The sequence below is a fragment of the Bos mutus genome, chromosome 20 (assembly GCF_027580195.1).
Source record: "Bos mutus isolate GX-2022 chromosome 20, NWIPB_WYAK_1.1, whole genome shotgun sequence".
Classification (NCBI taxonomy): domain Eukaryota; kingdom Metazoa; phylum Chordata; class Mammalia; order Artiodactyla; family Bovidae; genus Bos; species Bos mutus.
Window position 1 is genome coordinate 58,315,974 of NC_091636.1, and position 17,530 is coordinate 58,333,503.

The 17,530-nt window shown below is 49.9% G+C and overlaps 1 protein-coding gene across 1 annotated transcript in view; it reads left to right on the forward strand.

The window, feature by feature from the left end:
* ANKH (ANKH inorganic pyrophosphate transport regulator) overlaps nt 1-17,219 on the forward strand; it is a 170,360-nt gene extending 153,141 nt beyond the window's left edge. The window contains exons 9-12 of the mRNA XM_070357701.1: nt 12,077-12,206; nt 14,398-14,521; nt 15,243-15,342; nt 15,739-17,219. Coding sequence (XP_070213802.1) covers nt 12,077-12,206; nt 14,398-14,521; nt 15,243-15,342; nt 15,739-15,852 — 468 coding nt within the window. The 3' untranslated portion in view covers nt 15,853-17,219. The remainder of the gene's footprint in view (nt 1-12,076; nt 12,207-14,397; nt 14,522-15,242; nt 15,343-15,738) is intronic.
* Nucleotides 17,220-17,530: the final 311 nt, after the last annotated feature.

Here is a 17,530-nt window from a genome sequence, read left to right on the forward strand (position 1 = left end):
GAAGGACAGGGAAGCCTGGCGTGCAGAAGTCCATGGGGTCGCAAAGAGTCAGACACGACCAAGCGACTGAACAACAACAAGTACAATGGACAGTCCCACGTGCTCTGGTCTGCACGTTGCTTCTCTGCTGCTGCTTCACAGGACAGGATGTGTCTGCACCCACCAACGAGCACAGCGAGAATCCCCTTCTCTTAGCTGCATCCCTCTAGTCAGAGCTGCATTTCAGCCAAGCATTCAGCCCTGAGTCCTTCTCATAGGTGCTGGAAAGGTGCGAAATCTGAGCCAAGGAAGGGCAAAAGCCACCATCCCATAGGACGACCTCCTGTGCTCAGAGTTAAAAGATCAGTTCAGGACTTCCTTGGTGGTTCAGTGGCTAAGACTTCGCCTTCCAATGCAGGGGATACCAGTTAGATCCCTGGTCAGGAAGCGAAGATTCCACATGTTTCAGGGCCAAAAAGCAAAACCTAAAGAGAAGCAATATTATAGCAAATTCAATGAAGGCTTCAAAAATGAGCCACATCAAAAAATCTTCAAACACCAAAAAAAAGGTCAGTTCTTGAGTGTGACCCAGGCTCACTCCTGTGTCTGCACTGGACCCACGAGCTGTCCCTCGGCCGCCGGGGTGGTGAACACTATGAGCCTTATCCCAGTCGTGGTACCATGCTGGTCCTGTCTGTCGCCAACAAGGACGGCCTGTTTGCGGCTTTGTTTCTGCTGGTCGCCCCACCCCCGCGCCCCGAGACTGCTTTCTCATTGTTCAGATTATCCAGGAGAAGAGAAGGACTTTTTGTGGATGGGGACGGGGTGGGGTAGGGACGAAAAGCACCCAAGGTGCTGAAGCTAAGACTTTCTCATTTGGTGCTCCTCTCAGTCTCTGGGTACTGGGTGCCACTGGCCAGCTGAGCGCCTTCAGACACCCCAGAAACACGGGGGAGCAAGCCTTCTGAGTCCCCACGGCCAGGGTCGAACTCCTGGCCCCACTCCACAATGCCACGATCCTGGGGTTGGGATAAGGGTTAAATGACATCATTGGAAAAGAGCCTGATGCTGGGAAAGATTGAAGGTGAAAGAGAAGGGGCAGCAGAGGATGAGATGGTGGGATAGCATCACCAACTCAACGGACATGAATTTGAGCAAATCTAGGAGAAGGAAATGGCAACCCACTCCAGTATTCTTGCCTGGAGAATCCCAGGGACAGAGGAGCCTGGTGGGCTGCCATCTGTGGGGTCGCACAGAGTCGGACACAACTGATGTGACTTAGCAGCAGTAGCAGCAGCAGGAGATGGTGGAGGACAGAAGAGCCTGGCGTGCTGCAGTTCATGGGGTCACAAAGAGTCGGACACGACTTACTGACTGAACAACAGTAAAGGAAACCTCTTGGCTTACAGTAAGTTACTGATAAGAGTTAGTGCTTTTCCCCTGAACTCCACCTCTGCCTGCCTTCACGCTTCTCTCCAAATCTTCAGAAGTCCAGCGTTCACTTTTTAAGTCATCATTAGTTGTAGACTTGAGGGATCGGTTGTTTTGTTCGGGGGAGATAAAAACAGTTGAGACTCTTCCCCAAATCCCTACCTTGTAATAGCATGACAGTACAAACCCACACGTGCATTCTTTTTTTACATTTATTTTATTGAGGGATAGTTGATTTACAATGTTGTGCTAATTTTTGATGTATAGCAGAACAATTCAGTCATTATATATATATATATATATATATGTATATATATGTATATATATACACAGACATTTTCACATTCTTTTCCACTGTGGTTTATTACAGGATATTAAATGTAGTTCCTTGTGCTATACAGTAGTAGCACCCTGTAGTTTATTCATTTTATATATAATAGTTCACATCTGCTAATCCCACACCCCCAATCCATCCCTTCTCCACCCCTTCTCCGCCCCTCGGGTAGGTTCTCTGCGTCTGTGAACCTGTTTGTTTCCTAGATAAGTTCATGTGTGTCGTATTTTAGATTCCACATATAAGTGATATCATATGGTATTTGTCTTTCTCCTTCTGACATCTTTCACTTAGTATCTGGAGAAGGAAATGGCAACGCACTCCAGTATGCTTGCCTGGAGAATTCCATGGACAGAGGAGTCTGGCGGGCTACAGTCCATGGGGTCACAAAGAGTCGGACACGACTGAGCGGCTGCACTTTCTTTCTTTCTTTTCACTTAGCATGATACCTTCTAGGTCCATCCATGTTGCTGCAAATGGCATTCTTTTTATGGCTGAGTAGTATTCTATTATATGTATTTGGGCTTCCCTCATAGCTCAGTTGGTAAAGAATCCGCCTGCAATGCAGGAGACCCCTGTTCAATTCCTGGGTCGGGAAGATCCCCTGGAGAAGGGATAGGCTACCCACTTCAGTATTCTTTCACTTCCTTTGGGGCTCAGCTGGTAATGAATACACCTGCAGTGTGGGAGACCTGGGTTTTATCCCTGGGTTGGGAAGATCCCCTGGAGAAGGGAAAGGCTACCCCCTCCAGTATTCTGGCCTGGAGAATTCCATACAGTCCATGGGGTCGCAAAGAGTCAGACACAACTGAGCGACTTAAAAAAAAACACACAAATCCTCTCTCCATTCACCTACTGAAGGACATTCAGGTTGTCTCCATGTCTTGGCTGTTGTAAATAGTGCTGCCGTGAACGTAGGGATGCGTGTATCTTTTCAAATTATAGTTTTGTCCAGATACATGCTCAGGAGTGGAACTGCAGGATCATACGGCAACTCGAGTGTTTTGAGGAGCCGCAGTACTATTCTGCATAGTCGTCGTCATAATTTACATTCCCACCAACAGTTCACAGTGCATTCTTAAAACAATTAGCAGATGAACAAGCATACTGTGTTGTTACAAAGAGGTTCCAATTTTTTTGATTTTTAAAAATTGTGGTAAAAAACCCCTCACATATAGCTTAGCCCCTGCTTAAGTGCACAGTTCAGTACCGCACCTGTCACTGCCGTCTGTCCCCAGAACTCTGCATCTTGGGAAAGTGAAACTCTCTACCCATTAAACAATAACTCTCCATCCCCCCATCCCCCCCCCAGCCTCTAGCAAGCTCTGATTTGACTATTAACAGTCAAAAAAGTAAAGGCTCAACATAAACTAAGGTTGGAACTCTCTAAACATTCTTCAAATCGTGTAAGGAAAGAACATTCTGCAGAGATGGGATGGGCACAAGCGAACAACTGGAGCTCCATCCGCGGGCTTAGTGCATGGCGCCCCCTGCTGTTGGAAGCATATTGTTTATCTCAAAAACTCTTAACCAATCAATTCTTCCCTGGTGGCTCAGATGGTAAAGAATCTGCCTGCAATACAGGAAACCTGGGTTCAGTCCCTGGGCCAGGAAGATCCCCTGGAGAAGGAAATGGCCACCCGCTCCAGTATTCTTGCCTGGAGAATTCCATGGACAGAGGAGCCTGGCGGGCTACACACAGGACATGGGGTCACAGAGTCAGACACGACTGAGCGACTAGCACTTACCGAGTGTTTAGTGTTAGTTAGAGTTACCAAGAATTTTAATCATCTTATATCTGAAAGCTGCACCAACTGCTCTTATGTGTATATGGCAGTTTCACTAAGTCTAAATGATAACAGAGGTGATTTCGTTTTCATACTCTCAAATGCATTTTTAAAATCGCATCTGAAAATGTTAATATTTTATCAGAAATGTGCTGTAACCATTGCATCAACCCCCCTATGAGAAAGTATTCCAGGTAGATGTATAATAATAATTGTAACTAGAGACTAGCCACACTGAGAATATTAGAGAGTACATAAACACTTTCTAAAAAGCCTTGCCATGCTCTCTGGCTTAACTGAAAACCAAGCTCTTCTTCTGTCATTAATAGATGTGGTTTACTCCATCTGTTTCAGTTTACTAAAAGTTTTACTGGCTTGACCTTACATAAAAAGTCCCCCTTTTTATGTAGCTCTTCACTGTACCCTATTGTAATACTCACGGTCCTACCTCCCGCATTGAAGTATTTTTCTCCATCACCCGCTCCCATGACGCCCCTCTGTCTCCATGCCCACGTGACTGTTCGCTGTTTCAGAGGCTGGGTCAGTGGTCCCTGATCAGCAGCCCCACAGGAGAGAGGCCCATTCTGTCTGGCAATGACTACAAGCTTGCTCCCGTCACCGCCTTTAAGGCTGCTCCCCAGGAATCGGGCTCATCAGCTTTATCACACGTGGTCTGCTTAAGCATTGCCACACTAGTAAAACGGCATTCTTTTTTCCTTCAAAATTGGGGCTCCCCCTGGTTCTACTTTGGCCACCTGATGTGAAGAACTGACTCATTTGAAAAGACCCTGATGCTGGGAAAGATTGAAGGCAGGAGGAGAAGCGGACGACAGAGGATGAGATGGTTGGATGGCATCACTGACTCAATGGACGTGAGTTTCAGTAAACTCCAGGAGTTGGTGATGGACAGGGAAGCCTGGCGTGCTGCAGTCCATGGGGTCGCAAAGAGTAGGACACAACTGAGCAACTGAACTGAACTGAACTGGGTCTAAGAGTCAGTCCTGATGAGATGCTGTCATTCCGTTGGGGATGTGGTGACTTCTCAAGACCTCACCGTTTGCATTAGGAAAGCTCTTAGAAATGGCCCCGTCTGGTTCAGGGGGCCACCCGCAAGGAGAGTGACTGCGGAGAGGACAGGCCAGGAGGGGCCCTCATGGGCAGCCAGGCCTCTAGCTAAAGGAAGGCGGTGCTTAGTCAGTCACATGACACCCTGTCATACCACATGTGGAGTGCTTAGCACATCTCGTTAGCTCCCTTAACTTCAAACACTGCTAGATCTGACCGTTTCTCAGCTCCTGGTCCTGGGCCATCTCTCAGTGGGATGGTTAGAGTAGCCCCTCCCCCAACAAGATCCGTCCCTGCTTCTGCACTTGGCCCCCCACCACCGCCCCACAGTCTGTTCTCACATGATCTGGGTTGTTGTTCAGTTGCTCAGTCATGTCTGACTGTGACCCCATGGGCTGCAGCACACCAGGCTTTCCTGTCCATCACCATCTCCCGGAGCTTGCTCAAACTCACATCCATTGAGTCAATGATGCCATCCAACGATCTCATCCTCTGTTGTCCCCTTCTCCTCCTGCCTTCAATCTTTCCCAGCATCAGGATCTTTTCCAATGAGTCGGCTCTTTGCATCAAGTGGCCAAAGTATTGGAGCTTCAGCTCAGCATCCGTCCTTCCAGTGAATATTCAGGGTTGGATAGCCTGTCAAAATTATAATCCAATCATATCACTCTTCCAATCCACAATGTCCCAAGGCTCCCAGAGTCACAACCATGCCCTACAAAACCCTTCAGAAACGCCCCCACCCCACCCTCCACCACACGAGGACAGACAACGCGATGTGCAGCTGAGAGTCGAAAGGCCAGATGAGCTGCTCAGGTCCCCCCCAGCTCTCTCTGAGAACAAGCCAGACAGGCCTGTGTGTGTCCGATAGTGTCCAGCCTTGCTTTGCCCCCCACCCCACCTCCACCCCCATCCCCAAGTAAATCAGATCGGACATCAGATGCACTTTCCAAAGACCCTTGCTGTAAAAGTCGAGCCGTCAGCCACCTCTGAAAGGTGCTCCTCCGGCTGAAACAAGACTGCTCCCGTCCCTGTCAGCAGCACGATGAACAGTGAAGTGAAAGCGTTAGTTGCTCAGGTGTGTCTGACTCTTTGCAACCCCGTGGATGGAGTTTTCCAGGCAAGAATACTGGAGTGGATCTTCTCCAGCAGGTCTTCCTGACCCAAGGATCAAACCTGGGTCTCCCACACTGCAGGCAGATTCTTCACCGTCTGATCCACCAGGGAAGCCCTGATTGACTTAATCTGTAAAGACAGTAAGAGGGGTCTCTTTTATTCTAAAATGTTTTCTGAACCAGAAAAAAAAGAAGACACAGTTTTTTGGAAAACAGGAAAAAGTACAAAGAGGAAAATAAAATTGATGCTAATCTCAACACCTGCTGATGACCCCACAGTGAGCGCTATATTGTGGTCCCAGGAAACCTTTTATTATGATGACAGCTAAGATCGATCACCTACACTGTGCATGGCACTGATGGGAGCATTTTGTGCAGATCCCGGGCCCCTCAGCGCACAGTCCTGTGCCAGGCCTGTAACCACCGCCTTGTATGTGGCATTGTTGAGGGTTAACCACCGGTTTACCTTACTGGAGACTTAAACCCAATTAAACGTAAGTTGAACCCTTCTTTCTCAGTAAAACCTCCAAATAAAACTGATGCCCAGCGTGGACTATTTTAATTCAAAACAGCTGCAGTGTAGTTCACTTCTAACTGCAGGGCATCAGAATTTCTGACAGTGCTAATCCTGATTACTTAGGGTAATGGAGACAGCTTTGTGAGTTCCTCAAAAGCATGGCCAACAGCTTCTGGAAATTAAGTGAAGACATGGCATTGTTCCTTCATGGAAAGGAATCCTCTCTGGATGTGCAGGAACGGATGTCCCAACATCGCATAAACGGACATCCCAACATGCTGGGTTTGGTTGTTCTCCGAGTTCAAATGCTGATGGAGACCATTAGCTTCTTGGAATTCCAATCTCTAGTTCTTGGGAAGGCGACTCAGTCCCAGGGCGGGTCAGGGACTGACTCCGGATGAGGAGGGTCTTGAGAGAGATGCCCATTGTGTGATCCCAGTCACACTGAGTCAGATTGTAGCATCTTAGGCCCAGAAGTGTTATTTCTGTAAGGTTGGGGCTTCCTCCATTCTTTCTGTACACTCTCACCCTATTTGGGAACCTAGCTTTGCTGTGCTTAGTTGCTCAGTCTTGTCCTGACTCTTTGCGACCCCATGGACTGTAGCCTGCCAGGTTCCTCTGTCCATGGGATTCTCCAGGCAGGAATACTGGAGTGAGCTGCCCTGCCCTGTTACAGGGGATCTTCCCAACCCAGGGATCAAACCCAGGTCTCCCGCATCGTAGTGGACTCTTTACCATCTGAGCCACCAGGAAAGCCCAAGAATACTGGAGTGGGTAGCATATCCCTTCTCCAGGGGATCTTCCTGACTTAGGGATCAAACCTGGGTCTCTTAGGTCTCCTGCATTGCCAGGCGGGTTCTGTACCACTAGTGCCACATGGGAAGACCAGGTGGACTGCCAGAGAATTGGCTAGAATTATTTTAGACTTACAGAAGCCTTGTGAAGATAGCACAGACCCTTCACCCCACACTTCGTCTTACACTGCTATGGTACATTTGTCATGACTAAGGACCCAACCCCTGTACATTATTATGAACTAAACTCCACAGTTTATTCAGGCTTCTCATGTGGCTCAGTGGTAAAGAATCTGTCTGTCAATTCATGAGACAGGGGTTCAAACCCTGGGTCAGGAAGATCCCCTGAAGAAAGAATGGGGTATTCCAGTATTCTTGCCTGGAAAACCTCCCTGGACAGAGGAGCCTGGTGGGCTACAGTCCAAAGGGTGGCAGAGAGTCGGACGAGGCTGAGCATGCATGCATGCCACAGTTTATTTAGATTTCACAAGCTTTTTCTTCACGTCCTTTCTCTAGGATCCTATCCATGCTACCACGTCTCCTTACCCTCGTCTGGTCTGTGGGGGTTCCTCAGACTTGGCTTGTCTTTGTGGCCTTGTTAGTTTCAAGGACTACTGGTTAGGTACTCAATTTGAGTTTGTCTGGGGGTTTTCTCATGGTTAGACTGCTTTCCAGGGGAAAACCACAGAGGTAAATGGCCATTCTCATCCCATCTTATCAAGAGATCACACTATCAATGTGACTTGTCACTACTGATGATATTACCTTGATGGCTAAGCCTGTCTTTGCTGGGTTTCTCCCTGTCCTCTTTCTAGAGGGAAGTTAGTCATCAGCCCACATTTCAGATGTGGGAGATATGCCCACCTCCCTAAGAGGAGAGTAGCTACGTACATGACTGGGCGTTCTGTGCCGCAGATCCGTCCCTCTTGTTTGCTTGGTTCGTTGACGTTTGGCTGCTCTGGTTGTTAGTTGCGGCGCTCGGGATCTTCACTGGGTCACGTGGGCTCTTTCGTTGTGGTTCATGTGCTCAGCTGCTCTGAGGCATATGGGATCTTAGTTCCCAGCCCAGGGATCGAACCCATGTTCCCTGCTGGATTCTTAGCCACTGGACCACCAGGTAGGTCTCCCCGTTTGTTTACTTATATCAGTGTAGTTTGTCGTTGTTTAGTCGCTAACTCGTGTCCGACTATGTGCAGCCCCATGGACTGTACCCGCCAGGCTCCTCCATCCATGGGATTTTCCAGGCAGGAATACTGGAGTGGGCTGCCATTTCCTTCTCCAGGGGATCTTCCCGACCCAGGGATTGAACCTGCATCTCCAGCACTGGCAGGCATTTTTTACCCATGTCCCCAGGAAAGCCGTATCTGTATATGAGTGTCCTGTGGTCCTAACTCATCATTTTTAGTTGCTCTGACTCCTCCAGCTTTGCCATTGGGATCTCTCTCTTCTGGGTTCCTGTGTTTCAAGCTGATTATCTTGTACATTTCCCACCCTAGTCCTAGAATAAGCCATTTCTCCAAGAAGCTCTGGTTCTTTTTATTAGAGAATAAACAGAAAAATCAAGATCTGGGCATGGAGTGGGTTGTTCTGTTTTGCTGGCTGCTTCCTAATGAGATAATGTTGACTGCACACTCAGCAGCAGAAAACCCAACCCTGCAGCGACTCCAAGAAACAAATCATCTTTGCTGTCAGTCGTTTATTAGGTTTGTGTTCTGGTTTGGAAAAGTCAATGCCATTAGGCTCTGCAAATATTTGAAGAACACGGCATGTTCTGGTCAGCTCAGAGGGCATTAGCTAAGTTGAAACTACTCCAGGTGAACGCATCAGAAAGACACTTTGCCTGAAAGAGTCTTTGTTAGGTTACCTTCTAGAGTTTCCTGTTTTCTGAAACAGACTGGTTAAATCTCATCTGATTACAGTGCTAGGGCTCAGTATATTTCTTGGATAATTTTGACCCGCAAATAGGTATTGCAGCTTGTAACCAACACTATACGTAATGCTGAATTACATATATTCCTTTCTGGGCAATGCTGGAACCAGTCTTTTTTTTTTTTTTTTAAGAAGCAAGCTGGAAGGCAAGGAGCATTTTCATACTGGAAGCATGGGTCAGATTGGCAAAGGTTGAGTCACATTCAGAGACTTGAGGGAGATAAAAAAAAGGAAGCATTGATCCATGTGGTATTTCTTCTCTTTAAACCTGTGACTGCTGAGGCCCAGATCAGACTGAGAGCAGTCAGTTACTTTGCTCTAGAATGGCCACCCACTCCAGTAATCTGGCCTGGAAAATTCCACGGACAGGGGAGCCTGGTGGGCTACAATCCATGGTGTCGTAAAGAGTTGGATGTAACTGAGCAGTTAAAGAGAAAGACCCAACCTAGGCTGGAGGTGTGTGGGGCTAAAAACTCTGAAGAAGCACTTCAGTGGCCTTGACAGGGCCTTGTAGGATGTGCTTGGCACAGACGGGTACCGCATGGAGAACAGAGGGACTTAGTGGTACCAAGTTAAACCACACTGTGAATTTTAGAAATGATGTATCAATAAATGCAATGGAACTTTTATTCTATCTTGTATTTTTCAACATCTGGGAAAATATTCCATTTGATTTTCAAGGATGACAGATGTACTATCATTTAATCCTATTGCCTGATGGCAGTACTTCCACCGCATATTTGACAAGAAGGGAAAAATAATTCCTTAGATCTAACGACAAGCCTCCCTCCTGAGAAGCTCCATTAGAGATCCATCAAGCCTTACTGCTTTGCTTTCAGGGGACCAGAACTAGTCACCTGCTCAGGGTACTTATGGCAGTGTCTCTGTTAATATGGATGCACTCACTATCTTGAAGCCTGAGGTTGGACTTTCTCCTCCAGGGGTTACTGGCCCTCTCCTCCAGGGCAGTGGAAAGCCTCCAGGTGGACATTATCGGTGCCGAGAAGTTGGTGGGAGGAAGTAACCTTTGTTGCAGGCGCTTGCTCACACCTTCCTTCTGACACGAAGTTACCCTCTCCTGTTTCCTCAGTTTTTTGTCATTTAAAAGCCACTTTACAGTGATTTTGCAAGGCACAGAGAGACTGCATTATCTCATATTCAAATAATCATTGGTTACAAACTAAGGAAAGCCTGCCTATGACTTTCCTGGAAGCTTAAATTTTTCTTTTATCAGAATGCAGCCTAGAGAGCTCACTCCAGCCAGTGAGGAACCCCAGATAGCTTATCCTCCATAAGTCCTGATCAAGTCCAGAGTTGGGGTGATGCTCACTTAGCACGTAATGCTTATAGCTGTGGAAAATATTTGGAGGGAGGGGTGACCCCGTCAAGAAAAGGGACTGAGTCCCAGTGCTGTGCTCAGGGAAATTGCCACCACACCCAGCTGTGGGCATGAATGACTAACTGGCAACCAGCTTTGCAGTGGGAAAAGACGGCAGGGCCACTTGTCCAGGCCACTCGGTAATAAAGCCTCTGAGCCCTTGTTAGATCTAAGGAAGTATTTTTCCCTTCTTGTCAAATATGCGGTGGAAGTACTGCCATCAGGCAACAGGATTAAATGATAGTACATCTGTCATCCTTGAAAATCAAATGGAATATTTTCCCAGATGTTGAAAAATACAAGATAGAATAAAAGTTCCATTGCACTTATAAAAGTGAAACATATTGATAATAAATCCACCAAGATGTTTTTTAATAAATTTCAACATGACATAGTAACTCGAAGAAGGCAATGGCACCCCACTCCAGTACTCTTCCCTGGAAAATCCCATGGGCGGAGGAGCCTGGTAGGCTGCAGTCCATGGGGTTGAGGACCAGTCTAATTCCATGAAACTTAATTTACCCAAAGCCTGAACATTGTTATGGGCTTCCAGGTCACGCCAGTGGTAAGGAACCCACCTGCCAATGCAGGAGGTACAAGAGACGTGGTTCAGTCCCTGGGTCAGAAAGACGCCCTGGAGTAGGAAATGGCAGCCCACTCCAGTATTCTTGCCTGGAAAATCCCACGGACAGAGGAGCCCATACTCTAAACTTTCAGAGTTCTGTTTCTGTTGTGGTATTGTGTCCAACACTTCGCAACCCCAGGGGATTTCCCAGCAAGAATACTGGAATGGGTTGCCATTTCCTTCTCCAGGGGATCTTCCTGACCCAGGGATCTAACTCGAGTCTCTCGTATCTCCTGCATTGGCAGGAAGATCCTTCACTGCTGAGCCACCAGGGAACAACTGCAATTCACTTTATAATGCATTCACTTTCATCTTAGAGAAGAATCACTTGCCTCTTAAGAAAAGCAGAGAAGTATTTTATGAAATTGGCATTTAACTTGGCCAAGTGTTAGACAAACTGGCATTTGTCTAACACCCTCTTCCAAAGTTATATTGTTACATTTTTAAATTCAATTTTTCTATCGATTATACCTACACAAAGCTTAAAAAGTCGGTCCCCTAAGGGCTGACCCCCAACAACAGCTCTTCTCCCAGCCTGCCCCACCCCTTCTCCTACTCCCAGATCTGATTCAGTGGAGTTCTGCATGCATCCAGATACTTTCAGATTACTTTTTATTATTTGCTTAAAGTTGTAAAAATTACATTAATACACATGTTCACCCTGAACTGAGTTGTCCAGCAGCCTATGTAAACTTTCTACACTGGTGTGGCTACCTGCTCAGATGCCTGCCTCCCACCTAGGCCCCCCTGCCAGGCTTCCTGTGGGGCAGGTGTGATGAATGGGCCAGGGTCTTACCTGTGTCAGGTAAGAAGAGAGCAAGGCAGTGGCACTTGAGGACCCATGTGCCAGCCCCCCAATTGGGCACATTCACCCTCTTTCCTAGCTCCCACCTGGGCCCCCCTGCCAGGCTTCCTGTGGGCAGGTGTGATGAATGGCCAGGGTCTTACCTGTGTCAGGTAAGAAGAGAGCAAGGCAGTGGCACTTGAGGACCCATGTGCCAGCCCCCCAATTGGGCACATTCACCCTCTTTCCTAGCTCCTCAGGGACCATGTAATACCTGTCACATTTCACTCCTTTACACCTTTTTCTAATAATCTTGCTTCCTGCCCTTTTTCCCCTGGCAGCTCTGTTTTGTGATGTTCTGGACTCCCAACGTTTCCGAGAAGATTCTGATAGACATCATCGGTGTGGACTTTGCCTTTGCAGAACTCTGCGTTGTTCCCTTGCGTATCTTTTCCTTCTTCCCGGTTCCAGGTAAAGGAAAACAGAGAATGAAAGAAAAATTCCTAATCACTCTCATGCCTGACTCAGTTTTCTTTCTTTAGAAACATTACCAGTTCTGTCCCAAACAAAATAAATGTATACACTTCAAAGTTTCACGGTAGATTAAAAAGATGCAAAGATATCCAGCAGGTTGAAAGTTGGAGAAGCAAGTCAAAAAGGCATAGTTTCTTTCTTAAAGGACAGTGGTTGCAGATTCAGTAGAAAGAGCCTGAGGGGATAGTATGAGTCGTTTTCAGGGGCAGTAGAACCATTCCCTGCCTTCACTGTGGCGACTGGTGACACAAATCTGTGCATCTGTTGAGATTCTAAAAGGACTGCTGGAGAAAAGCATCCAGGAGCAAGACGGCGGTTAGAAATGGGCTGTGGGGCCAGTCGACGCCGCGGCTGATGGCTCACCTGCCACCCTGAGCTGTTCCCAAGTCAGGCCAGGAGCTGCCCCTGCTCCTAGATGTCAAGCGTTCCCGGCGGCTGCCTGGGGTGTTGCCTGGTCCCTGGGGTTGGGGCGGGACACTGAGGGACCCGAGAGTTGCCGCCACCTGGAGATCAAGGCACTAGTTGCTGACTCCTCAGTCTGAACCTGAGGAGGGGCTGGAGTCCCAGAGCTAGGACTGGGGTAGGACTCTGAATCTCCTCTCCTCGCCCCTTCCTCGCCTGTCAAACCAGCTGCTTGAAGACAGCCGACCCCACCTATCTTTGCAACCTGCTGGCTTTGGGCCCGTCAGGTTAGCATCCCGCCTGTGCAGCCACCTGCACCTCAAAATTCAACTCTTCCCCTGGGGGCGGGAGGAACACTGCGTCAGATGCAGATTCTTCCTCCAAACTGGACATGAGCTTTTATTCCAGGAGTGGGCGCTTCCTTCCCCTCCATAGGTCTGTGCCTTGTGCTGCCCCTACTTGCCATAAAGGACTAGACCTCCTTTTTCCTCAAACCCCGCCCAGTTTCAGATCAAACCTAAATGTCTGCAAAGGTCCGTCTAGTCAAAGCTATGGCCTTTCCAGTAGTCATGTATGGATGTGAGAGTTGGACTATAAAGAAAGCTGAGTGCTGAAAAGTGATGCTTTTGAACTGTGGTGTTAGAGAAGACTCTGGAGAGTCCCTTGGACTGCAAGGAGATCCAACCAGTCCATCCTAAAGGAAATCAGACCTGAATATTCATTGGAAGGACCGATGCTGAAGCTGAAACTCCAGTACTTTGGCCACTTAATGCGAAGAGAAGAATCGACTCATTGGAAAAGATCCTGATGCTGGGAAAGACTGAAGGCAGGAGAAGAGGACAACAGAGGATGAGATGGTTGGATGGCATCACCGACTCAATGGACATGAGTCGAGTAAACTGTGGACATGAGTTTGGGTGATGGACAGGGAGGCCTGGCGTGCTGGAATCCATGGGGTCGCCAAGAGTCGGACACGACTGAGCGACTGAACTGAACTGAAACGTCCGCCAAGATCAGCCGGTCGTCACTGACACACCCTCCGTGGAGCCCCTCCTGGGTGCTGGGGCCGGTGCCCTGCCTGCGCTCCCGAAGCTCACAGATCAGGCTGGGGAGACGGGGTACTGGGAACCTGCTGTGAGGTCTTTGTGAGGCGTGGACAGATGGAGCCGGCCGCGGTCCGCGGTCGGTAGGCTGTGAAAGAAACCCGGAAGTGAGCCGGACCTCCTTCTTCGCCCCTTCCTCGCCCCGCCCACATGCGCGGGGAAACCGGGCGTCCAGTTCAGGTTTTCTGCTCCGGGAATCAAACTGGACCGCCGTCAAGTCGCCGCTCTTCTCTTGAGTTTTCCTAGACGGGCGTGATGGGAGCTTGAGGCTGGGTGGGGGTGAGGGTAGGGTGGAGGGAGTGGCAGCACCACCCCTCCATTCCCCGCCCAGGGGTGGCGATCACAGTGGGAAAACGCCACTTAAGGACTATGCTGCGCACGGAGCGGAGTGGGGGAAGGGGAGAGGCGGGGGGCGGGTCTCCTCCAAACCCCGAGGCAGGGATCAGGAACCCCGGCAGGAAGATGGGCCCAGGGCGGCAGCCGCAGGGCCTGGGTCCCACCCAGCCGCCCCTGGGACCAGGGATGTGCTGCTGCGGGCGGGCTCTGGGGGGCGGAGCTGGGGGAAGAAGTAGCAGGATGGAGAGAAGGGGGCATTGCTGACCAGTCCTTGGCTCTCCCTCCAGTCACCGTGAGGGCCCATCTGACCGGGTGGCTGATGACCCTGAAGAAGACCTTCGTCCTGGCGCCCAGCTCCGTGCTGCGGATCATTGTTCTCATCACCAGCCTCGTGGTCCTGCCCTACCTGGGGTACGTGGTGGGGTGGGGGGTGGGCGTTGGGCTATGGGATCCTGCTGCCGTTGGTCCTGCCCTACCTGGGGTACGTGTGAAGGTGGGGGAGGTGCGGGCGGAGCTATGGGATCCTGCTGCCACCGAGGCACTCTGTCCAGAAGATTAAATCAGCTTTTTTTCCTGGGAAATCCCCAAGCGTGTCTAGAGTTAGAAATGCTGAGTGATGCCTCGTTTCTCTGCCCAGGGGACCAGGTTGGAGGCTGTTGAGATCCATTCTAGAAAAGCACTTCCGGGGTCATGCCCACCCACATGGTCAGCACTGAGCATCCACAGTGGTGTGGCGGGCAGGGGCAAGGTGAAAAACGCAAGGGAGCGAGCGAGGGTGTTGCCCTTGTTCTCGGGGATCCCCACTTTCCTGGGACCCCGTCTACTGGGAAACTGCACTCTACAGAGAGGAGGGGCGGGATGCTGCGGGCACCTGGGGCCGGGCGGGGAGACGTGCCCCTTCCCCAGCAGATGCTGAGCTGAGATCTGGAGCAGGAGTGGGAGTCGCAGGGTCCGGAGGGGGTCCCAGGCCGCTCTCCCACCCAGGTGGAATATTTATTAGGTGCAGCGCTAACAGGCAGATCTCGAAGGCACCCCTGTCGCCTACACCTTGCCTGGGTTTTGGCTGGGTTTTGATTCTCTGTGCCTCCGCGGGTCTCTAACAGACAGATGCCCTTTGCGTTCTCATCCCCAGGGTACACGGAGCCACCCTGGGCGTGGGCTCCCTCCTCGCGGGGTTTGTGGGAGAATCCACCATGGTCGCCATAGCAGCGTGCTATGTCTATCGGAAACAGGTGAGAGAGGGCAACAGAACAGCACCCTTGCAGGGCACGCCCCCTGGTGTGGGAGCCTGCAGATGGTCATGAGGGGGAGGGGAGGGGAGGGCACCAGAGGTGGTGTCCTCGGGCAGTGCCAGGTCTTCATAGATGATGGGAGGGGAGATGGGAGACAAGAGCCCCCCACCCCCGCCAGTGCCTCTCACAGAGCCCGGCACGCAGCCAACTCCCAGTCACCCCGCTGAAAGGAACACGTGGACCTAAAAATGCAGCCTCGACGAGGTCGCCCCCAAACATAAATGAGATCCAAGTACATGGCGAGGGGTCCCCTGAGACCTCTGCCACGCTGTGCTTCCCACCCACCACCCCCTCCACAGCCGCCCCAGCCCCCCTGATGCGTCTTCTCTGGTCTAGAAAAAGAAGATGGAGAACGAGTCGGCCGCCGAGGGGGAGGACTCGGCGATGACGGACATACCTCCGGCGGAGGAGGGCACGGACATCGTGGAGATGCGGGAGGAGCAGGAATGAGGCCGCCCCCCACCCCTCACCCCTCGGGTGGGAGGTGCAGGGGGCCCAGGTGATGCCCCAGCGCCGCCATCTACTCCTCCCCGACGTGTTTTCTTCCACTTTCTTTTTTTTTTTTGGTTTTTGTTTGGGTAACAAAAGAGGCCTTGATCTAAAGGTTTCACGGACACTCTGGCATACCGGGTGTGCCCACACTCATGAAAGGACTTGTGGAACGGTCTCACCACTGCTTTGTGGAAACAAAACAACTGACTTCATGCCCCCGCTTCGTGAAAAGCCCAAAGACATAGCCGCCTTGCAGTCGCCTCCCCCCACCCCTCCCGTCCTCGGACAATCTCCACTTGGAACCAAAGGACCGCGGCTGTGCCGTCCAGCGTCCCCTCGGCCACCACCGCCCAGCAGGCCGCAGACTCACCCTGTCCCCTCGCATCGCTCAAGAATCACGGTGACAACTCGCTTCCAGGTCACGTGGCTGTGCCAAGGGCTGTGGCTGAGGCCTCGCACCGTGGCGTCTTGAACCGTCTGCCATACCCGGGCCGAGGGCAGGGTCTGCCTGCAGCCCGGGGTGGCCGGCGGCGCTGAGGAATGGATGTGCAAACGTGCTGGACCGACGGCCGGCCGGAAATAATCTCCGGCGGGCAGGTTAGAGGTGTCCCGGGAGCAGCACACCAACACGCCGACAGCGTTCCCCTGGCCGCTTCGTGGATCCGCGTGTGCGCTCGCTGTCACACCAGCCGTGTACATACGAGAGCTGCCTTGTCAAAGTTGTCCCAAAGCCTGTCCCCCCATCACCGGCGTCCCTGGGCATGAGTTTCCCCGAAGGCTTGTTTTTCACTCACCTTTCCTGAAGATGGCACTAAAGCAAGGGAGAAGGAGTATTCTAACTACATTTTAGTCTTTATAAAGTGAACTGAAGCTTTAAGTCATAATCTAGCATCTAATGCCAGGTTGCTATGTCCTCGCTTTGGAAGTAGATTTATGACCTGGTCCTGCCGTTCTTAGTCCTAACCCTGGGGTACAGGTAATTCCAAGTGTTCTTCTGTCCTCGCCTCTGACGTCACATGAGAAAGCAAGACATTTTATAAACGACAGCAAAGTCACTATATGATATTCCCTGAAATGACACATTTGAAATCCATTCAGTGCAGTATATTTTTCTAAGTTTTGGAAAGCGGGTTTTTTCTTTAAAAAATTATGGACACGGTTCACTAAATTCTTGATTTAGTCAAAATTCCTAGATGGAAAGAACCTAAACACAAAAATATTTTAAAGATATAAATATATACTGTATATGTTATGTAATTTATTTTAGGCTATAATACATTTCCTATTTTCGCATTTTCAATAAAATGTCTCTAATACAATACGGTGATTGCCTGTGTGCTCAACATACCTGCAGTGGAGACGTATTGTATCGATGAAGAGTGTGTCTTGTTTGCAGCAGTTTTACAGTCTGTCATTTGTATGCAAATGTAAGGGCCAGTCAGTGACAAAAGAACTATTTTTCGTTATGAGTAACAGGGGTGTAAATGGGTCAGCTGATGTAGACCGTAGTGGGAATAGAAATATATGCTCGCAGGGCAAAGAAGAAAAAGCCAAGCCTTTTGTGTTTATTGCTTTCAGTGCCATGTAATCATATCATTCCTCATAGAAAAAAAAGAATGGAAGGGCTCAGAGTCAG